This window comes from Eubalaena glacialis, chromosome 6 (genome assembly GCF_028564815.1).
Source record: "Eubalaena glacialis isolate mEubGla1 chromosome 6, mEubGla1.1.hap2.+ XY, whole genome shotgun sequence".
Lineage (NCBI taxonomy): Eukaryota > Metazoa > Chordata > Mammalia > Artiodactyla > Balaenidae > Eubalaena > Eubalaena glacialis.
Genome location: NC_083721.1, coordinates 131,713,992 through 131,739,023, shown reverse-complemented (window position 1 = coordinate 131,739,023; position 25,032 = coordinate 131,713,992). Strand labels below are relative to the sequence as shown.

Below are 25,032 nucleotides of genomic sequence, written 5' to 3'. Positions count from 1 at the left end.
CTTTTTGTGAATATGGCGTATCACACTGATTGATTTACGAATGTTGAACCATCCTTGTGTCCCTATATTAAACCCAACTTGATCATGGTGTATGGTCCTTTTTATATATTGCTGAATTTGGTTTACTAATATTTTCTTGAGGTCTTCTGCAGCTATATTCATCAGAGACATTGGTCTGTAGTTTCTTTTTTTTTTTTATTTGTAGTCTTTGTCTAGTTTTGGTATCTGTGTGATAGTGGCCTCATAGAATGAATTTGGGAATGTTCCCTCCTCTTCAATTTTTTGGAAAAGTTTGAGAAGGATAGGTAGTAGCTATTCTTCATATGTTTGGTAGAATTCCCCTGTGAAGCCATCCAGTCCTGGACCACACTTGCCCTGTTCAGAAGTAAGGCCAGGTCAGAACCAGCTCTAGACCAGTATGTGGTTCAAACCTCTCATTCCCCAAGGAGGATCCCCGAGCTTCTGACATCCTCTCCTCACTAGGGTGCAAGTCCAGACCTGATCATTTCTCCTCCCTTCCTATCCAACTCCATGTGGATCTTTCTTTACAGTCTTGGTTATAGAAAAGCCTTTCTCCCAGCCTACACTTTGTTTCAACGAAAGTAGGTACACATGTACTGTATTTCTGAGGTGTTTATGGGGGAAGGGAGCTCAGCGTCCTCATATTCTGCCATTTTGATCTCCCTCTTTCAGAATTATTATATTGCCTTTATTAGTTTTGCAAACAGTTTCTCTTGAAATTTCTAAACTTTCAATATTACTCCCAAATAGTAATCATACTTCATTTTATTATCCAAATGTGTCAGCTTATATTGCCAATATTAAATAGGAGTTGTGAGAGTGGACATCCCTGCCTTGTTTGACTTCAGTGAAAATGACTCTACTAGTTTCCCTTGAGCATGATGTTGGCTTTAGGGTTAAAAGGCTTTTTATTTCCTTCCATTTTCTACTTTCCAGACTTTACAGAAAAGTTGTAAGAAAAGTACAAGGGATTTCTGAATATCCATCACCAAATTCTCAGATGTAAACATTTTACATTTGTTTTACCCTTCTTTCACTCTTTACATATCCCTTTATTCATCAATACTCCTGTGTATATTTCCCCCAAAAAACAAAAATGTTATACAACTACAGTACAATGATCAGAATGATGAAATTAACAATTTAATATATATGTTCTAACCCACAGAACTGATTCGGATTTCAGTATTTGTCTCAATAATGTTCTTTTTACCAAAAAAAATTCTAAGATCGTGCACTGCATTCAGTTCCTTTAGTATCGAATCTGGAACAGTTCTCTGAGTCATTTTTTTGTATTTCATGATACTGACACTTCTAAAGAGTACAGGATAGTTACTGTGAAAAATATATCTCAATTTGAGCTCATCCAACGTTTCCTCATGAGTAGATTTAGCCTCTGAACTTTTGGCAAGAATACTACAAAAGTGAGGTTGAGTTCTTCCTCTAGGTGCATAACACGAAGTACATGCTATTAACTGGTTCTATAACGGGCAGTGTTTGCTTTCATCATTTGTTTATGGTGATATCTACCAAGTCTGTACAGTTAAAGTATCAATACCATTTTACCCATAATAAATATCTTGTAAGGAGACAATTTGAGGAGGTAAATACTGTGTTCTTCACTTTCCCCCACTAGTTTTACAGTGCAAGCACTGAGCTCAAAATTTACTTTAGTTTATACTTTTTACACCCGTCAGTGTGGTTATGTTATTTATGCTACGGCATGGCATGGTTCATCTGTTCTGATAGCATCCAGTTTTAGGATTTTCCCTCCATCTTTATTGATTTTTCTTTTTTTTCTTTCTGAGTATGCGAAACATGAAGATAACTCCAAAGTCAAGACTATTCAAAAAGTATATTCCAGTAAGTGTCATCCCTTTACCCCAATTCCCTCTAAGCTTTCCACTTCATTTACATACACACACACCCAATGGGCAGCCAATCATTCTATCTTATCTTTTTTTGTTTTTTTTTGGTCAAGTGACCAGATACATGTGTATATTCTATTATTTCCCTTTCTTTCTTTTTAAAAAAAACTCGAATACTTTTAGACACTCTTTTGCACTTTGCACTTTAAAAATATATCCTGAAAATCTCCCTGCATTAGTCCACAGAGATCTTCCTCATAATTGTTTGCAATGACAAAAAAATCCATTGTATAAGTTGTACCAAAGTTTATTCAATCACTGTCCTATATCTCAGCATTTAGGTTGTTTCCAATATTTTACAAGTACAAACAATATGGTATTGAGTAACCCTGTGAATTTGTTTTCATAAAACTGGAGGTATATCTTCATGGCAAAATTCCAGAAACAGGATGGCTAGGTCAAAAGATAAAAACATATGTAATTTTGGTAGATAATGTCAAATTTCTTTCCATGAGAATTGTATCAATTTGTATTCCAACAAACAATGTAATAGTGTCTGTTTCCTCACAGCCTAAAAAACAGAGTGTTGTTATGACTTTTAATTTTTATCAATCTGATAGGCAAAAATGGTATCTTGGTGTAGCTGTATTTTGTAGTTCTCTTCTTTCATATGTTTTAATATCTGCTTACTACAGTTTCACAGGTACTTCGGTCTATTTTAGATTTTTACTATACTGCACTGATGTGAGAGACAGTAAGTTTTCTCTCTTAAACATATTAAGAAAATATGCATCTATGTCTGTTTTATTAAAATGTTTTAAAATCCATTTTGTCAAATGTTTTTTCAGGAACTACGAAAACAGCTGAAAGGAAGTGGCAAGGGACAAAGACAAGAGAATTCAAGAAAAAGAAATAGAAATGGCTCTCAAGCCACACTCGTAAGAGAAATACAAATTAAATCATCCAAATACAAAAATTAACCATGGATCAATGACCTACATATAAGATCTAAAGTGATAAAACTATTAGAAGAAAACATAGAGATAAATCTTCAGGCTCTTAGAATTTGCAATGGATTCTTAGATTTGACACCACAAGCATGAGCAAAAAAATAAAAAAATAGGTAAGTTGGACTTCATAAAAATTTAAAACTTTTGTTCATCAAAGAGTATCTTTAAGAAAGTGAAGAGAACAACCTACAGAGCGGGAAGCCAATAGTTGCAAGTTATAAACAGTTGCATGTTGTATATCTGATAAGGATTTAATATCCAGAATGTATAAAGAACTCTAATAACTCACAACAAAAATAAAAACCATCTAATTTTAAAATAAGCACAGGATCAAATACACATTTGTTCAAAAAAGATATACAAATTGCCAAAAGTACATGAAAAGATGCTCAAGATCACTGGTGATTAAGAAAATGCAAATCAAAACCATAATAAGAAACCACTTCATAACCCCTAGGTCAGTAAAATTTAAAAATCGGAAAATAAAAGTGTTTTAGAGGATGTGGAGAAATAAGAATCTTCATACATTTCTGGAATTTAAAATGGTGCAGCTGCTGTGAAAACAGTTTGGCAGTTCCTCAAAAAGTTAAAATAGAATTACCACATGATCCAGCAATTTCACTCCTAGGTATTTACATCAAAGATTTAAAAAATAAGTACTCAAGCAGATATCTGTCCATGAATGTTCGCAGCAATATTCACAGCAACCAAAACGTGAAAACAACCCAATGTCCATCGACAGATGAATGGATAAACAAATTGTAACATATACATAAAATGAAATAAACTATCAATACATGCTACTACTTGGATAAACCTCGAAGACATTATGCTAAATGAAAGACATCAGAAACAAAAGGTCACATATTGGACAATTCCTTTTACATAAAATGACTAAAACAGGCAAATCCATAGGAGTAGAAAGCAGATCAGTGATTGCCAAGGGTTGCAGGGAAGAAGGGAAAGAGGAATGACTACGTAATGAATATTAGGTATTCTTCTGGGGTGATAAAAAGAAAAGTTTTGATACTAGAGAGAGGTGGTTGCACAACACTGTTAATGTGCTAAAAACTACTGAACTGCCCACTTTAAAATGGTTGTTAATTGTTTAAGTGAATTTCACCTCAATTTAAAAAAATCATACTGACATATTTTTAAATCATTCCTAAGAGCAATACAAAAATTTGATAAAAACACTTTGTTGAAAAGACCAAGAAGAAACAGACATTTTCATATATTACTGATAGGAGTAAAAATGGGTACAATTCCCATATCAGGAAATTTGGCAATATCTAATATAATTACAAATATATTAACCTACAGACATTCTTCCACCAGGAGCAAATAAGGTACACACAAAATTACTCATTGTAACAGCAAAAGACTACAGATAATGCAGTGGTCTGTTAACAGAAGACTAGTTAAATAAATTGTTGTACATACACACAAAGAAATGAATGCTATGATGCTGGAAAAGAAGGGAGGGGAGGGGAGGGGAGGGGAGAAGGGAGGGAAGGAAGGAAACCAAGAAAGCTCTCTATACACCAGTATCTTTTGCGGGGGGGAGGGGCGGAAAGAGCATATATTTCCTATTTATATAGATAGACAGACAGATGAATATACAACAAAGTAGTTAAGAGCAATTAACTCTGTGGACATAGATAGGAAGGCAAGAAGTGGTAAAGGCTTTTTCCTTTACATATCTCTTTTTTTTTTTTTTTGGTTTTTTGAACCATGGGAATGAATTACAAAAGGAAAATTTTTTAAGACTACCAGTTGTTTTAAAATCAAAACTCAATCTAACAGGACCCTTCACAGTTTAGACAAGATAACATATGTAAAGCACATCACTCAGTGCTTGCCTTTCCCATTTTAAGACTGTAAAATTAACAAACTCACTTTCCTTCAAATAAACTAATCTCTTGCCAATCCTCACCTGTCTCTATGCTCTAGGATTCAGCTATAAACTCTCTTTATGTCCTGGAGTGTGCTGTATTTTCTTGTCTTCCGGAATTTTTACACAATCTGTTAACTTTGGCCTTTCTCCTCCTCAATTTTCTCTTACTCAACCTCAGTCCCAGGGTAGAGTTTCTTCCTCTGAGATGCATTTTCTTACAAATATCCCCACATTCACACATACACAGAAACACACAGCCTAGGATGGATCAGAAGCTCCTCCTTGTTATCCCCGCACTACCCTCTGGTTAGACATATAGACTTCAGATTGAGACAAGCCTGAATCTAAATCGTGAATTTGGCACTTACAAACTGTATGATGTCCAAAAACTAATCTAAGCCCTGTATTCTCAGTTTCCTGAACTACAGAATAAAAATCACATCTGACTGATAGAAGTGTCAAACCAATACTAAATGAGCTAATGTATGTAAAGCACACAGCTTGGCACATACTAGTCATTAAACTGTAACCAGTTTTATTATTATTACTTTCATGGCACTGAGCACTTTAGTAAACTATTGGTATATTTCCCTCTTTCTCTTTGAGATAAAGCCTTCTTTAAAAATTAAACGTACTCAATACTGGGGCAGAGGCTGTCTTGATAATATCTGTATACTTTGGAACAGTGCTTAGTATAACTTAGGTACTCTGTAAATATTTGATAAACTTCTTATGTCAATATGGTGAGCGATAACTTGGTCAGAAATAAGAAAGCCTTCAAGAAATCAATTTGATCAGTGATCTCAATAAAAGACAACCATTCTTTCTGTATTAGTAAGTAAAGAACGGTGTTTACCAACTGATTTTCCCCATATAGTACAATTTAACCTGTTAATATTTATTCTAGAGAAGAAAAGTACCTATCAGTTATCTATTAATATGATAAAAATAAAACTTTACTTTTAACAAATTGCCTATGGATTCCAAATGACTGCAAACTTAAGAAAACTGATTTTCATACTTATGTTACCTTGAATTATTTAAGCTTCAAGCATTTCATCTATAACATGAGGATTCAAAATAATGAATTTTAGCAACTAGTACAGTTTACAATATGGAGCACAGATACAAATAATATCAGTAAATATTAATTATAAAATCTTATGATCTAAAAAGCCAATTCATAAATTCATTAATTTCAGATTTCCTTCAAAATATTAAAAAATTCAGAAGTCTGTTGAGTAAAACTAAACCAGAAAAAAATATATATACTTAAATAAAAATAATTTTATCAGAAAAAGATGAGCACATAATTCCAGGATGAATTATAAAATGACTAACACAAGGTAAAGTAAATTTGACACTGCTGGACTGACAGTCTTAATGTACATCATTTATTCCAACATTCTGTACCTCGACATCCTGAACACTGGATAAAAAAGTTGATTAAATCCAGAAGTGCGATGTCCCTGTCTTGTTTATATGATTCAATCCAGTCATCGACCACAGACTGTGGGGGAAAAAAACATAAAATTAAAAATTAAAAAATTTATATTATAGCAAATAAATTTTCAAAAAATTCCTGTTTTTCCATGTGTATCTATTTAAACAAGAAAACTACTTACCTAAAATTATCTCTCTGTAGCCAAATAAAAGTAGAGATTCTCTCATGTTGCAAGGCGATTCAAAGGTAAATTACTAGGTTTCAGAAATTCGTGCAAAATAGAGCACAATATAAGCCTGACTTTACCAGGCATATGAAGTCCAATAATTATTAAACAACTATAGATACTAATATTCAAACCATATCGTGAAAATAACACAAAAAGTAACTTCACTTATACATAGATACAAGCTTTCTGAGTATCAGAAAACCCAGCAGAGCATAAAAAGAATACACACCACATATAATAAAATGCATTTTTTCCCCAGGAATACAAGGATGACTCAATATTAGGAACTCAAACAATTCAATTTATCAACAACGTAAAGAAGAAAAATAAATGATTTTAATACTAGATCTCAAAAAGGTATCTGATAAAAATCCTGCAGCCAAGCTTAATAAAAAATGTCTAGAAAAACTAGTGTCATGTGATATGTTGGTAAACAACATAAAGACAAAGACTACAACATATTTGTTGTTGAAATCCTTAACACTTTTCAGCTCTAAAAAAGAATGAGACAAGGATGCATCCCTAAGCATTCAACACAGATTTTAAAAGTTTTTAGTTTGTGCAAAAATTAGTAAAATATTAGTAAACACAATTCTCCTTTCCTATAGTTGATAAGAAAATTTGAGTCTCTACCAAACTGACTTGAAAGATGAATAAAAAAATTTGACAAGACAACTGACAAAAGATAAATGTACAAAATAAAATTTTAATATTGGCAATATATAAGCAATATAAATAGATTGAGAAGGCTGTTCACAATGAAAATCATCTAAAAACAAACTCAAAGACTGTATAAATTTTAATGATGAAAATTATAAAAAACTTACAGGATATAGAAAATGACCTAAATAAGTTTCATATACTGAATTTTTAAAAAAAGGTTTAGTGCTGTATCAATAAAGTCTTTCCAAATTGCTAGATAAATTTAATGTGATTTCACTTAGCATACTACCAGGCAGAATTGTTGCGGGTCTTTCTGGGGATGGGAGGTGGGGAAAGCACAGGAAACCAATAAAAATAATTTTTTAAAAAATTTTAAATAAATTTTTAGTTTTATACTTAGGTATAAGGTATAATTATATACAGGAAATGCGTAAGTCTTAAGTTACTCCTTGATGAAAATTTACATATACATACACCTGTATAACCATAACCAAAATGAAAATATAAAAAAATTTCCAGAATTGAAACAGGCTGCCTCATGTTCCCTTCCAGGCAGTAACCATCACAAATGTCAATAGTTTAACTATTATTCCTTTACAGTAGATATGTTTTTGAAATTCATATAATACTGTACTTTGTGTTTGATTTCTTCCAGTCAATGTTTTATCAGTGAGATTCAGTCATGTTATAGTATGTGTTATCAGTAATTCCTTGTTTGTACTGCTGGATAGTATTTCATTGTATTAATATAGCATATTTTATAACCCATTTTGCTACTGATGTACATGAGAGTCGTTTCCATCTTAGGGCTATCACAAATAAAACTGTTATGAACATACCTGTACACATTGTTTGACATAAACATTTTCTCTGCTGTATATATACTTAGTAGCAGACTTATTAACAAACAGAATACATATATATGGAGGGCCAGTACACAATGTCATCCAATTTTCCAAAACAGATGTATTAAATTATACATCCTCCAGCAATGTATGATATTAGGTGCTCCACATCCTCACCAATACCAGGTGTTGTCAGCCCTTTTATTTTAACCCATTCTGCTGGAGCATACCCCTTTCCCTTCTTTAATGATCTCTTCTACTGAGGAGCAACTGTATTTCCTTCTCTAATATGAAAGGGAGGACTTTATTATTAACTGCTGATGTACATAACACTGTTTCTCTGTCTCATCACATCAGTGTCTGGAAGATTTTGTTTTAAAAGTACAAAGAAAATACAACGGTGGTAGGAGAGGCTAAAAAGAAAAAGAAAGAACGGCATGGTATCTGTTCAGGGTTCACCTCTGTTGCATAATGTGCTCAGGCCCTCTTGGCTAAAAATGATGGTGAGGCCTAAGAATGGACAGAGCAGGTTAACAGTGACTTTGAGACTCAGGAGCAAAGCAGAAATGCTTTGTGACCCAGGTAATGAAGTATGGCACACAGCAGAGAAGGAAGCCATTTCCCCACTTCTTTATGGGGCCCAGCATTGTGAACGCACTCTGAACACCGTGACCAAATTTTTCTTTAGCTCCCAAAGCATAAATGTTAATTTATAATCCCACCAGTTATATATGAAGAGCCCAAAACATTCTGAATAAATAAGACTAACAAGGAGGGACTAGCATTAGAAATATTAAAACAATACAAAAGTACTGAAAACAATATAGATTGAAAGCAATGTAGGCCTAGAAAAGTAATACAAGACAACAGAGCACAGAAACAGATCCAGGTATATTTAAAACAAGCTTTAACAGAGGAGATATTTCAATTTTAGATGGAAAAGGGTGGTTTATTTAATAAATAATACTGATATAATTGGTTATTCACCTGGAAAGAAACAAAGTTATACCTTTATCAGAGACGTGTAGGGGCAAAGGAATCTAAACAACTAACTCCAGAGAGATAAGCCCTTCTTAGACTGGCAGAGACTGATGAGTGTTAGAGGCACTGCCAAGTATGGGCACAGGTGGATGGATGATACAACCTGTCATAATATATAGGGCCTTGGCTGATGGGGAAAAGAAGAGGATAAAACAAAAAACTACATAAGGTACATCAAAACTAAATAGCTGGGAATCTTCAATAAAGAGAAAAAAATTTAAAGCATCCATAGGGTACATACAGGAGACAAAAGGATAAGATATATGGCACACTTCTCATTAAAAATAATAAAAGTCAGTGGATAATGGGATGACATATTTAAAGAAAGAAAAAACTGTCCGTCAGTTGGGGATAAAACCCAGCTTCTCCATCGTCCCATAACAATCAACATCTGAACAGCTATCCAAGAACAAAACCAGATCCAGGAGACCTCTATAGTCCACTTACGAAGTTTTAAGAACACCAAAACTGAGAATAATCACATTAGAAGAAAACGAAGGTAACTCCATTTTGCCTGCATCATCCCATTCCCCAAACTGGCACTGTTCAGTGCTCAGAAGGAACTTCCCAGTTAGAAAGAGTTCCTCTTGCCAAGAAAAGAAGTGTGGGGTGACTGACCAGCTTCTCCAGCTTCACAGTGCAACGTACAGTGGTCCTGCTTTGGTTTCGCCCCACCTAGACCAGCAAACCTGAGATGTACTGAGCTGGCTAGGAACAAGGAATAAAAGCAGAAGCTATTATTAGCAGACAAGCTGCCAGAGGGATCACAGTTCACAGAGACCTGCTCTTCAGACAAACTCAGCAAATTTCACCAACGAGGAAGCCAAAGGCCACTGTAGACCCCCACAGATGTTGCCAGCTTTTCCCCCACAGGTATTTGTGTTTGTGTTCACTGAGGCCAACTTCCTGAGTCCCTCTCTGCACCCTTCCCCCACCAATACCAAGACCTACACTATTAGCCACTATATGCTCTTTTATAAATAAATAAATACAGAAAGAGAAAGAGAGAGAGAATATATACATTATAGCTCTCTACAGCTGCGAGAGTATAAGACGCCAGCCACCTGAATCCCTACCCACCCACAGCAGAGCCAGGGAGCCACACGTGCAGCCAACTAGGGCTGATGCAGCTGCACAAATGCAAGATACCAGCCTAACACCACCCACCCACACTGAACCCCACCACTGTGCCCATGCTCAGGGATTGCCCCTCCAACTGTGCACTACTAGCCTGACATCCATCATTGGCCTCCACTGCAATGAGCATGCATGTGGTGGAAGGGAGGGATATGCAGCCACCGGTGAGCACCACCTAAAACCAAGGCACCCCACAGCTTCTTGTGGGCCCAGATCAGGTCCTGCCTCCTGTCACTGGCCAGCACCAGCATGCCCACCTATACTTAGCCACCCCAAGCTGTGCATTGCATACCCCTGTCCAATGCCCACCACCAGCCTCCAATGCAGTGTGCACACCTGTGGGGAGACTGTAAAAAAACCATAGGAGAGGAAGCTGATGGCTAGGGACTCCACTTCAGCCAATGAGACCACAGTTGGCCCCAATCCTTGCTCTCTGCAGTGGCCCTCATCACTACAAGGGTGCCTGTGACTGGCCTCTACCACAGCCTGCCTTGGTCCCTAGCTGACAAATCTAGAGGCACTGCTTAGAACTACTGCAGATCCCCCACAGTGCTTATCAAGAACCACACAGTTGTCAACAGTGTGGACCCCAGTGGCCTGAGCTAAAGACACATCATGCCCACATGGACCCAAGCTGCCACATGCCCCCACATTTGTCACCCTGCATCACTATACCCAGTGTCACAGCATGATCCAGTGTCCTCTCACCCACAGGTGAAAGGCCTCCCCTTATCAAATTCAGTCTATAAAGTCTGGAAGGGGTAACAGCTTCTTCAAATGCATGAACAGGAAAACAAAGCAATAGGGATTACGAAGAATTTGGGAAATATATCTCTACCAAAGAATACAGTAAGCCTATAGTAACTGGCCCAAAGAAACGAAGATCCAGGAATTGCCTGACAAAGAATTCAAAATAATTGTTCTGCAGATGGTCAGAGAGCTATAAGAGAACACATATAAAAGATTAATGTATCAGGGAAAAAAATACAAGAACAAAATGAGAAGTTCAACAAAGAGACAGAAAACAAAAGAAAGAACCAAACAGAAATTTTGAAACAAGAATACAATGACCGTAGTGAAGAATTCAATACAGAATGTATTTATTATTTATTTCCCCATTCGACCATTCTGTATCTTTTGATTAGAGAACTTAGCGAATTTACATTTAAAGTAACTATTGATAGGTATGTGCTTATTGCCATTTTGTTAACTGTTTTCAAGCTGTTTTTGTAGTTCCTCTCTATTCCTTTCTTCTCTTGCAACAAATGAAAATGGCAATGTAACATACCAAAATTTATGGGATGCAGCAAAAGCAGTTCTAAGAGAGAAGTTCACTGTGATAAATACCTACCTCAAGAAACAAGAAAAATCTCAAATAAACAACCTAACTTTACACCTCAAGGAACTTGAAAAAAAAAAAAAAGAACAAATGAAGCCCAAAGTTAGTGGCAGGAAGGAAATAATAAAGATTAGAGCAGAAGTAAATGAAATAGAGACTAAAAAGCCAACAGAAAAGATCAATGAAACTAAAAGCTGGTTCTCTGAAAAAATAAACAAAATTGACAAACCTTTACCTAGACTCACCAAGAAAAAAAGACAGAGAACTCAAAAATATAAAATCAGAAACTAAAGAGATGTTACAATTGATTCCACAAAAATGCGAAGGGTTATAAGAGACTACTATGAACAATCATATAACGACAAATTGGACAACCTAGGAAAAAAATGAGTAAATCCCTAGAAACATACAACCTAGTAATACTTTATCACGATGAAATGGAAAATCTAAACTGACCAATTACTAGCAAGGAGTTTGAATCAGTAATTAAAAACCTCCCAACAAACAAAAGTCCAGGACTAGAAGGCTTCACTGGTGACTTCTAACAAACATTCTAAGAATTAATGCCAGTCCTCCTCAAAATCTTTCAAAAAAAGGAAGAGTGTGGAAGTCTTCCAAACACATTTTATGAGGCCAGTACTACCCTGATACCAAACCAGACAAAAAATGCCACAAGAAAAGGCCAATATTCCTGATGAACACAGATGCAAAAATCCTCAACAAATATTAGCAAATCAAATTCGACAATGCATTAATAGGATCATATACCATGATTGAGCAGGATTTAGTCCTGTGATGCAAGGATGGTTCAAGATGCAAAAATAAATGTGATATACCACATTAATAGAATAAAAGATAAAAACTGCATGATCATATCAATAAGTGCAGGAAAAGCTTCTGACACAATACAGTATTCATTTATGATAAAAACTCTAAAACAATCTGGGTATAGAAGGAACAAACCTCAACACAATAAAGGCCATATATAACACCCACAGCCAACATTACTCAATAGTGTAAGGCTGAAAAGATTTTCTCTGAGATCAGGAAAGACCAGAGTGAACAAACACTCTCATCACTCCTATTCAACATAATACTAGAAGTCCTAGCCAGAGCAATCAGTCAAGAAAAATAAAAGGTATCCAAATAGAAAAGGAAGAAGTAAAACTTTTTTTTTTCAGATGATATGACCTTCCATACAGAAAATCTTAAAGACTCCATCAAAAAACTGTTAGAACAAATAAACTTATTAAGTTGCAGGATACAAAATCAACAAACAGAAAACAGTTGCATTTCTATACTACATAAAATTGCATTTCTATATTAAATCAAATTTAATAAATCACTAAATTTAACAGCAAAAAAATCCAATTTAAAAGCTGGCAGAGAAACTGAATAGTTTTCCATAGAAGGAATACAAATGGCCAAGAAATACGTGAAAAGATGCTCAACATCACTAATCATCAGGAAAATGCAAATCAAAACCACAATGAGATATTACTGTCACACTTGTTTGGAACAGCTATTAAAAAGATAAGAGATAACAAGTGTTGGTGAGGGTGTGCACTGTTGGTGGAAATGTCAACGGGTACAGCCACTACATAACACAGTACAGATGTTCCTCAAAAAATTAAAAAATAGAACTACCATATGATCCAGAAATCCCACTTCTGGATATATATGCAGAGGAATTAAAATCAGGATTTTATTAAAATATCTGCACTTCCATGTTCACTGCATTCACAATAGGCAAAATATGGAAACAACCTCAGTGTCTGTTAAAAGATGAATGGATAAGGAAAACGTGGTATATGTATATACACAATGGAATACTAATTCGTCCATGAGAAAGGAGGAAATCTTGCCACTTGCAACAACTTGGACAAACCCTGAAGGCACTGTACTAGGTGAAGTAAGTCAGAGAAAGACAAATACTATATGATAACACTTATATGTGGAATCTTAAAAAAAAAAAGCCAAACTCAGAGAAATAGACACAGAGTAGTATTTACCAGGGCTTGGGGGTAAGGGAAATGGTGAGAAGTTGGTCAAAGGGTACAAACTTCCAGTTGAAAGATTAACAAATTCTGGGGATATAACATACAGAACAGTGACTATAGCTAATAATACTGTATTATATACTTGAATGTTGCTAAAAGAGTACATCTTAAATGTTCTCACCAGAAAAAACAAATGGTAATAATGTGAAGGGATGGAGATGTCAGTTAAAGCTATGGTGGTAATTATTTTGCAACATACAAATGTATCAAATCAACACACTGTACACCTTAAACTTACACAATCATATAGTCAATTTTATCTCAATAAAGGTAGAGGAAATAAAAAAGAAGAAACTGCCCATCTAGAATTTTGTATCTGGCCAAAAGGTATCTTTCAAATAAAAGCAACATAAAAACTTCTCAAAGAAAACAAAACCAAGCAGATAGACTAATAAACACTCCTCTTGAAAGAAAACTACCCAGACTGAATAAAAATCAATCACATGATATTTACAAGAGACACACTTTAAATATAATAGCACAGATAGGTTGCACTAAAAGGGAGAAAAAATGTATACCATGCAAACATTAACTATAAAAAAAGCTGTTATGACTATGTTTACAGCAGACAAAGAAATCAAAACAAGGAATTACAAACATAAAAAAAAAACATACTTTATGGGACTTCCCTGGTGGTGCAGTGGTTAAGAATCTGCCTGCCAATGCAGGGGACACGGGTTCAAGCCCTGATCTGGGAAGATCCCACATGCCACGGAGCAACTAAGCCCGTGTGCCACAACTACTGAGCCTGTGCTCTAGGGCCCACGAGCCACGACTACTGAAGCCTGCGCCTAGAGCCCATGCTCCACAACAAGAGAAGCCACCTCAATGAGAAGCCCACGCATCACAAGGAAGAGCAGCCCCCGCTCGCTGCAACTAGAGAAAGTCCGCGCGCAGCAACGAAGACCTAATGCAGCCATAAGTAAATAAATAAATAAATAAAATAATAAATAAATGTCAGTGTTTACATTACTAAAAAAAATACTTTATAATAATAAAGTGCTAAATTCATCAGGAAGATAAAACAATTATAATTTTTTATATACCAAATAACAAGAGTCCCAAAATACATGAAGCAAAAACTGAACTGAAAGGAAAAATATGCAAATCGATAACCATAGTTGAGATTTTTACTGTATGTCTATTGGTAACTGATAACAGAAGCAAACATGCAAACAAAAAATAGCAAACAAAACATGCAAACAAAAAATAGATTTGAACAGCACTGCTAATAAACATGACCTAATCAACATGTATAATCACAACACCAACAATTAGAGAATACACATTCATTTTAGGTACACATTGAACATGCACCAAAAGACCAAAAAGCAAGTCTTTATGAGTTTTTAAGGATGGAAAAAACACCGGGCACATTCTCGGACCATTATGGATTTAAATTAGACATCAGTAACAAAAACGTTACCTAAAATATCCCCAAATGTTCTGCTAATTACGGAATATTTTGAAGTGAATGATAATGAAAATACAACATCAAAATTTGTAGAATGCAGGTAAAACAGTGCTTAGAGGGAAATTTATAGCTTCACATACTTTATAATAAAAGAAGTTCTAAATCAATGATTTAAGCTTCCACCTTAAGAGAGACACATTACATTTAAATGTTGGTTGTCCTCAATTAGGGAGCAGGGAAAGATATCACTCCAAGATTACAAGAAGAAACATTTCTAATAACATACCCACAGCCTCTCAAAGAGAAGGTCATAGCCTTAGAACATCTAAAAAACAAGGTATAGTCACACAATCATTCTGGGACCTAAGCTGACAGAGGCTCTATTATCCTCTCTAAGAGGTTTCTAAGGTTGATCCTGAAAAGTCAATATACAGCTGATGGAAGAAGTAAACACAGAAAAAGCATGGCAGATTTTTGTAATTCAGCTTTGGAAGTAGTACATATCACTCTCTCTAATACTTCATTGGCAAGAACTTGTAAACTAGCCACATCTAGATAAAAGGGGAGCAGAAACATGAAGTCTGTTTTGGCCAGTACCCTCCTGGAACTTTCTCCACGATGAAAAAAGAAAAATAAATTTTTGCTAAGTGGCCAATCATCTCTGCCAAAATCTGCCCCTCTGGCTATAAATATTTATATGCAGCCTTCTTCCTACACAGAAATAATACTCACCTGCATGGATACTGTAAGTACTGTTTACTGGGGCAAAAATATTATCAATTTAAATGTCTATAAAAGAAGGTTTCACCAAACTAGAATAAAATGTAACTATACAAATGAGCTGTATTGATACGTTAGCACTAATGATACAGTAAGTTATTTGTGACATATTAAGTAAAAAGAGAAATGTATGATTCTACTTTTAAAGTAAATGGTATCACACACATGCATTTATAGTAGCATACAAACAGATATACAAAAATTCAAACTGTGACACTGACAGGCTTGCCCTTGATTCATTCCAAGAAGTTTAAACCTAAGACTTTACTAAAATGAAAATCTCTGAGAACTTAGCCACAGATCCTTAAAGGGAAACCATAAGCCAGCATCTGAATCACAGATAACAGTCAAATGATAAATATAATGACATTTGCTATATGATTTTATCATATTACAGTATAAGAAGAAATTTGTAGTAGTTAGGAGTATAATATTTTAAAAACTGAGAAAGAAAAACTAAAGAGAAAACAAAAGAAAATGTCAAGGATAAGAAGAGGAAATAGAAATATGTGAAACAGAACAGTCAATGTCATGGTTAAAAATGAGTTTTAAATCTGCCTCTAAGCTTCTTATAAACTAAACCTTAAAAAAAGATAATCAATTCAATATGGATATCTACACAGTACACTGAGTGCACATTCTTCAAACTCTATTAGATAAATATACTTCTTTCGGCAGACCATTTGATAGGACCTTGGTTAAACAGACAAGGTCATAGAGAATTAGTATTCTATACTGTTGCTTAAGAGTAGATTCATTTGCTTTGGAGAAATACAAGCAGATGGCAATATAGTTTCTTCATAAACTAAAGACCCTAACTAGGAATCTTAAATGAATAAAGGGCCCTCCCTCTTCCCAACCAAGAATCACTATATAATAAATTAATATTTAGATGATTTTTTTTCACCATAGCCCTTAGTAATATCATATACATGCTTTCTGTGAATGCAAATAAAAAAATAAATACTACATAGGTAGACTAAGAGTTCTTTATTACTCCATGAAACTAGACTGTTATTCTACCCTCAGATATGAGCTAAATGTTCTTGGTTTTCAGAGTTCTCTAAAGGCTGCTTTTTCTTCTTGTTGATTTTTGTGTTTTAACTAACTGCAGTTTCTGGCCAATATGATCATATCACTGTCCTTTTACACAACTATATTATTGCCTAAACTTAGAGAAATTTGTTTTTAAGCTCAGATAAATGGTGTGACATCACATGACAGGCCAGATTTTATTCCAGAGTTACGAATGGAATCACAGATTGTAATATCATTTCAATGCCATTTTCAGAAAAATAACTCCCATTTCATACTTTTACTTGATGCTAATCTTAGTTTTGTTTTTCTTTTGTTTTGTATTATTCAGCCTGTGAAATAGAAAGCTTCTGTCAACAAGTATACTTTTCAGTTTAATCTGATAACCTAACTAGGTATGAAGCTGAGTACTGTAATAGTGATATCTAAATAAAATCGTACAGATAAATTAAAATGACATTTTAAATATCACTTCTCTTAATGTAAAGTTTTTATATTCTTGGCCTCAGAGGAATTGCAGGGGACTATTACAATAAGCTGAGTTGCCTCCTACTCCTAAGTCTGGGAAAACATTATCCAATTAACAGAACTGTTGGTTAGTGTGATACTCACAGGAATGGAGACCATGGCAACACCTATTATATACGAATTTGTGCCAATGGAGGGATCCTAATAATTTGGATTTGACCACCCAAATTGAAAAGAGCCTTAAGAAGTCAAAGCAAAATAATATGCCTAAAAGACTCAGCAATCAAGAAGGAGAAAAGAAAAAGTAAATTGGGTATATATGAAACAGATGGGAGATTTAAAGCATAAAAAGACCTTCTGGAAGTCTAAAAAAAAAAAAGACTATCAAATTTAAATATTCATTGGATCAACCTAAGAATAATCACTACAGAGAATGAATTTAACGTCCTGGAAGTTGAATGGGGAAAAAAAAATCTCAACACAAAATAAAAATACAGAAATGGAATTCATGAGGTAAGGGGTAAAAGATTTGGTAGATATATCTAAGACTAACAAGTACAGGTGTTTGAGAAGGGGAAAAAAGAGAATACAATTAAACTGATCATTTTAAGAGGAAAAACCACCTGATCAGTGAAAGATTTACATCTGTACATTAACATAGCTTATCTAGTTGTTGCCAGAATTAATGGGAAAATGACACATATAAGCAAGTCAAGATAAAATTCATAAATTCCAAGGAAAAAGAGAAAATCTCATAAATGTCAGGACCAACAGTTAAAGTCAGATAATCTATACAAACTCCACCTCTACATACAGAGCATCCAATCTGCATTCAATGCCTCTCAAGAAGGCAAATAGCTGTCAACACCAGACATTTAAGGAAAGCCTCTTCATCAGTTATCAATTTACTGTGACTCGGCTCCAAAGCTACCCTTCAGTATCTGCTCTATAATAATGAACTGGACTTTATAAGCATTTCTCTTTCACAGTAAGCACTATTTAAGCTTTATTAGCATAGAGCTCTGGAAGGACACTGCAGAAGGAAAGGGGTTTTCTCTTCCTGGTTTCGATATGTCGGAGTCTAGCTTTTCTTGCTCTTGCTGCATAGTCCAATAGCAGCAAGTGCATAAAAGGAAATCCAGTGGTGTTTGTCCCAGGCTTATGCCAAGAGTATGCAGTCCTTTGGCAACCTTGTACTCCAGCCTGGGATTAGTGATTACCCTCCTGATGCAGCCCTACTGACAGAGACACTGGCATGCTTCAGGTCTCATGCTGGCAGCAGTGCCTCATCTTTCACTGTACAACTGTCTACCATGCTGAACATGACTGTACCTCAGAATACTGTTTCCTGCTGCCCAGAAACTGTGAACCAGCTCTGGTTAAGGCAATCCAGTGAACTTCTCTGTCATTCAACACGCTGTAAGTCCACTTTCTCCAACAAGGTCTGAACCCCCGCCTGGGGAAGGGAACCCCTCTCTTCCAAGGCTGTCTTTCCTTGAGAAATCTCCTTCAGCCCTAGGAGACTTAGTGTTATTTTTACATCTTTATAGTTAACTCTTCTATCATAGTTTAGTAATTATGTATAATGCATATTACCAATTCAAATTACTCTGTAGTTTCGACTCCTGATTGAATCCAGACTGGTACAGAATTAGTCCCAGGAGTGGTTCCAAATGATAAACCAGTAAAGATAAGATTTGGGGACTGGTTTGGTCATGCCCTTGGGGTTAAGCACAGGGCTGAGCTGCTCGCCAAGGAAATGGGATGCTAGTAATCTATGGCATACAGTAGTTTCAGAAAAATCAGTGAAGCTAACACCTGTGGTTCATTGTGATGAAGTGTCAACTCAAGCACATGCCTTGGGAACTTAAGTGGCTGCTATGTTTGCTATTACAGCAGTAGTGGTAACTGTGAGGACAGCAGTATGAGATAGATACTTTTGTGTACAACTGAGCACTTAAAAAATGACAAGCTCAAGTCCATTAACTCTCAGCTTAAGTCACAGTGTGAGAACCAGAGAGCTTCCATGATTCCCCTGGAAGAATCTCTTCTTATACGTATGGGGCTGATATTGCCGAAAGTCAAGCTAAAAATTTAATTGTGTAGGTTGCTGAATTACAAAAACAGCTGAATTCAATCTCATCAAGTTTCTCATTTGAAAAATAAAACCTTGATCGGGAAAGAATGAGATCCTGATATTAGAATGGAGATATCTAGTTGGTCTTAGATGAAACTAACAATTTTGACCTCTTTCCCACTCCCTTAGCCCCTCACCACTAATTGGGAGCCTCCCATACCAGTGGAAGTAGCTTGCTTTCCAGCGTCTAAGAACACTAGCCTTCCATGGCTTGAAAACCTTCTGATGATCTCACATGGGCAGATGCCTTGAAGGAGGATGCTCATTCTCCTGAAGACCCACCACAACCAACTCCTTTTGCCATTAGATCCATAACTAGGGTCAAATCTCAGCATGCTCCAGGGGTACAGGTACACACTATGACCCAAGAGGAAATAGCTTACATACCCAACAGAAATTGGAGAACCATGTGCGGAGTAGATTCCTGAAGTATTTGACCAAAGAGGATGAAATATAATGCTACATCAGGACAAATTAATTGACATGGGTGCACTTAGTAGAGATATCAGATTTACTACATTAGTCCATGCACCTGAAAATGGCTCTAATCATTAATTATCTAGTTGGTGCACTTAAAGTTGGATTTAAAGGTTGAGATGCCAGAGCTTTCCTGGCACTGATATGGATGCAGGGAGGAAAGAATCTAATGATTTAGGGAGTTGGACTGGATTTATCACGTGAGAATTTCATACTGCTATTCCTCAACTATGTTACACAAGAGGGCCCAGAAAGCAATTAGTGAAGGGAGGAGCTACATCTCCCATTCTTACAAAGGTCTGTGGTTACTCTCCTTTGTGAGCCTGGTATGAGTGTAGGGGATGTGGTCATTAAGAAGATCATCAATGGAGATGATGAGAGCCAAGCTAATACAGCCCAAGTGGCTATACTTAATCATCAAAGACAAGGTGGGTACATTACCTGTAAAGGGAGGCAGGGATGTACTTGTCACCAGAATGATTTGGCCCACAGAAATTTTTGGCAGCAGCTAACTGATTACAGTGCCCCTAGGAACAAAACAGGTGGGCAGCCTAGTAGAATACTGTTTAATTTATATAACAGGAAAGACTCTAGGTCTGGTAGCCAGAAGTCTAACTTTGTCTCCAACACATTGGAGAGTTATAGCCTTCTCACCAGTTACTAAACCTGGGTTAGCTCACAGATCCAGAGTCAGTTGAACAAAGTGGAAACCAGGTCCCTTTAAAAAGGACCCTGCACAGCTATTGCAAGTCACACCATACACCCTCCTCTAATCCTTCCCCAGAGACTTGCAGCCATTAATCAGAGGTACTATGTACTGTAAAAAGGAAATACTCTTATTAATAGACACTGTCTCTGAATCGCCCTTATTTCCTGGCACTGTGGTCCACAAGTTAAATTAGAGACTTATGGTGATACATGATACATGGGTCAGGTGATACATGGGGTTTTAACTCCAGTCTGACTGAAAGTGAGCCCAAATGGTCCAGGGACTCACCCTGTGGTTATTTCCCTGGTTCCTGAATATATACTTGGAAGAGACATACTTGGCAACTGAAAGGACCCCACATTAACTTTCTGACCCATGGGATAAGAGGCATTATGGTAGGAATGTCTAAAGCAAAGTTCATGGAACTTCGTCTCCTTACCAAGATAATAAACTAGAAGCAATACTACATCCCCAGGGGAATTACAGAATTTAATCAAAGACTTCAAAGAGGCAAAGGCGGTGAAACCTAGCATACCCCTATTAAACTCACCAGTTTGGCCAACAGAGAAGTCAGATGGATCCTGGAGAACAACTATGGATCATCATAAGCTTAATCAGGTGGTGACCTTCATGGCAGTTGCAGACCCTGGCACTTCATAAGCAGCTACTAACCTGGCTAATGCCTTTTTCTCCAATTAACAAGGACCACTCAAAGTAAGTTGTTTTTACCTCGAATGGACAAAAGTATAACTTTCACAGTGTTGCTTCAGCACTGTGTTAATTTTCCTGCCTTCTGTCATAAACAGCTGTCTTGTTTATCTACATCTCACAATCTGTGAGAGTCAGGAATCTAGATACAGCTCAGCTGAATCTTCTGCTTAGGGTCTCACAGGGCTGCAATCAAGATATTCACTATGCTACATGCTCATTTGGAGGCTCAAATGGGAAAGAATCTACTTCTAAGCTCACTTATGTTGTTGGGAGAATTTCTTTCCTTGCCATTGGTTGTTGACTGAGGGCCTTGACCCCCTGCTGGCTACTGGCTGGAAACAACTCTCAGGGCCAAGAAGTTCCTTGCCACATGGGCTTCTCCAACGTGATCAATTACCTGTCAATCCAACAAGGAGAATCCTGAGAGCAAACCTGCTAGCAAGATAGTGTCTTGCATAACATAGTGTAATCACAAAATTGCCCTCCCATCACCTTTGCTATATAATTGGTGGTTAGAAGCAAGTCACAGGTCTCAACACACTCAAAGGGATGGGTCAAGAACATGAATAGCAGGAGGTGGGGGCCACCAGGGGCAACACTTGAGTCTGACCACCAAAACAGTGCACAGATATCTTGATCATCTTTACATTCCATAAAACATCACACTAGTTCACTATTTTGATGACATGCCCCAACCACTGAATACCCAAATACTTAACTGAGGTGGCCATGGGGCCCCTAATGTTTTTAGGGGGTTACTGCCCTCTATTTTGTATATGTCTTTCTAAGGTTTGCTTGTACTTAATACTTTCTGTTCATCATATTCAATTAGCAAACTGCTGTCAAAAATGACACTAAATAATTATGTAGAATAAATATCAGAAGAAAAAGCTAAAAGAAATAAAAACATTACTCTGAGGAGCAGGACTGGGAATGGGTAGGGAAAGACATGACCGACTGCAATTTTGGTCACTGTACTCTTTGATTTTTCTAAAAAATCATGTACATATATTACTTAAATAAAATTTGGCTTATAAAAAGAAGAAAATAAAGATATGGATCAAGAAAATACTAGGTGAATAAACAAAACCAGAAATGCTGAAGTGGTAATATTAACATAAAATTGGCATTTAAGATTAAAAGCAATAAACAGAAAATAGATACTATATAATGGTAAAAGGCTAAATACTAAAGGCTTTTAAATAAGTGAAATATTTGCTTTAAGTTTGCTTTTTAACTTTTATAGTTCTCAAATCCAATAATTTTTCATATAATTTTTTTCTAATAGTTTTATGACATCATTGTTTATATTTAATTCTCTACTACATTTAGACTTCAGTGCATGATAGGAGTTAAAGTTCTGCATTTTTTTCAAGTTGTTAATCAAGTGACAATTATGAAGAGAAAGAAACAGGCACGACACGTTTTTTAACAAATTAAATTATCATCTATACTTAGGTCTGTCTGTGTTCAACTGATCCATTTGCCAGTTGTTGAGCCAATCACGTGCATTAGTATTTTCTGTAGCTTTACGTACAGCCTATTAATTGGTAGAGTGAGTCCCTTGTTACTTTTCATTTTCAGAATTTTCTAAGTGTAATTTGTTCTTCTCAATCACTTCAGCAATTTCAAAATCAATCCCTAAGATTTTGAATGGTGTTGCATTAATATACATAAATGAATTTTAAGACTTTTAAAGGAAATACTAATGAACAATAAATATTTCAGAAAATACTGATTTACTTCTAATCAAAGAAACAAAATCCTGGGGATTCAAAATTCTACCATTAAAAAAAAATTTTTTTTTAATTGAAGTATAGTTGATTTACAATATTGTATTAGTTTCAGGTGTACAGCATAGTGATTTAGTTTTTCTTTTTCAGATTATATTCCATTATAGGTTACTACAAGATATTTGATATAATTCCTTGTGCTACACAGTAAATCCTTGTTGCTTATCTATTTTATATACAGTATAATAGTTTGCATCTGTTAGTCGCACACTCCTAACCTGTCCCTCTCCCACTCCTTCTCTCCTTTGGTAACCATAAGTTTGTTTTCTGTCTGTAAATCTGTTTCTGTTTTGTATATAGATTCATTTGTATTATTTAAAAATTTTTATTGAAATATAGTTGATTTACAGTATTACATTAGTTTCAGGTGTACAGCATAGTCATCGAGTATTTTTACAGATAAGTCTCCATTAAAAGTTATTACAAGATAATGGCTATAATTCCCTGTGCTATACAATATATCCTTCTTGCTTATCTATTTTAGACATAGTAGTTTGTTTCTCTTAATCCCATAGCCCTACCTTGCCCCTCCCCCCTTGGTAAGCACTAGTTTGTTTTCTATATCTGTGAGTCTGTTTCTGTTTTGCATATACATTCATTTGTATTACTGTTTAGATTCCACATTACAAGTGATATCATACAGTATTGTCTTTCTTTGTCTTACTTATTTCACTAAGCATAATATTCTCTAGGTCCATCCACATTACTGCAAATGGCAGGATTTCACTTTTTTGTGGCCGAGTAATATTCCATTGTATATATACACCACATCTTCTTTATCCATTCGTCCATTGGGCATTTGGGTTGCTTTCATATCTTGGCTATTGTAAATACTGCTGCTAAGAACACTGGGGGGCACGTATCTTTTCAAATTAGTGTTTCCATTTTTTCCACATATATACCCGGGAGTGGAATTGCTGGATCATATGGTAGTTCTATTTTTAGTTTTTTAAGGCACTCCATACTGTTTCTCATAGTGGCTGCACCAATTTACATTCCCACCAACAGTGTACAAGGGTTCCCTTTTCTCCACATCCTCTCCAAGACTTGTTATTTGTAGACTTTCTGAGGATAGCTATTCTGACTGGTGTGAGGTGATTAACATTATTTGTCAACTATTTACTAAATGTTGAATATATGCATTTTACTGTGGACGGTGGTATAGTGGATACAAAAAGTGCTTGCCACAGTTCCTGATATCCAAAAACATTTAATCTTGGGGTTTTTTTTGGTGGGGGGGACGGGACAGGGAGGGACACAAGCCTATCGTAAGTATCTAGCTAGTATCTCGTATGAGAGAAGTTCCTGCATTAAACGTGATTGGAAGAAGCTGTACATACTTTAAGGAACGCTAAGGGAGTTTGCCTCACATTGAACAGATGTTTTTCAAATAATAGTTAACTTTGACCACCTGTTTTTCGGTAAGCCATCAGCAGGAGCTGATAATGGAAAACTGAAGAGCAAATGTGGTCTGCTACTTCCTAATGATGTCAGACTTTAAGTTAAATTAGTGATTCAAGAGGTTTGTATTTCATGAACCAGCAAATATAAATATATAATTTGAGAGATAAGCAAAGAGTTGCCAACAATTTAATAGTAAAAAAAGAAACAACAAAAAATGAGAAAGAGACACTCATTACATGCCTTTATTTTTCTCTTTTGCGTGAATTAGTGTCAGAGAATATGTGGAACTATTCTGAACTGCTATGCTTCTTTGTATGGTCATACTACTCCCTAGCTAGAAGAGATACTTATATCAAAAGAAATCAACTAAAAATGTCCAAATGAGTTATTTTTATTAACCTCAGCATTTTATTCTAAGCAGCATTTTCTTATGGTAAATTCTCTAATACACATTTTAAAAGAACATGATTAATTTGTGGTAAGGGACATTACATATGCTTGGCAAGGTCTTTCTTGGCTCAAAACGTAACCTCTCAGAATCCTTCTCCTT

At 35.7% G+C, this 25,032-nt stretch overlaps 1 protein-coding gene across 3 annotated transcripts in view; it reads right to left on the bottom strand.

Moving 5' to 3' along the window:
• Positions 1 to 25,032, bottom strand: part of STAG1 (STAG1 cohesin complex component) — a 430,559-nt gene that overhangs the window by 238,432 nt on the left and 167,095 nt on the right. For 2 of the 3 annotated variants that reach the window (XM_061194629.1, XM_061194628.1), the window contains exon 5: positions 6,210 to 6,306. The exons of the other annotated variant lie outside the window; for it this stretch is intronic. In XM_061194629.1, the coding sequence (XP_061050612.1) occupies positions 6,210 to 6,306 (97 nt within the window). The remainder of the gene's footprint in view (positions 1 to 6,209; positions 6,307 to 25,032) is intronic. 3 annotated transcript variants of the gene reach the window in all.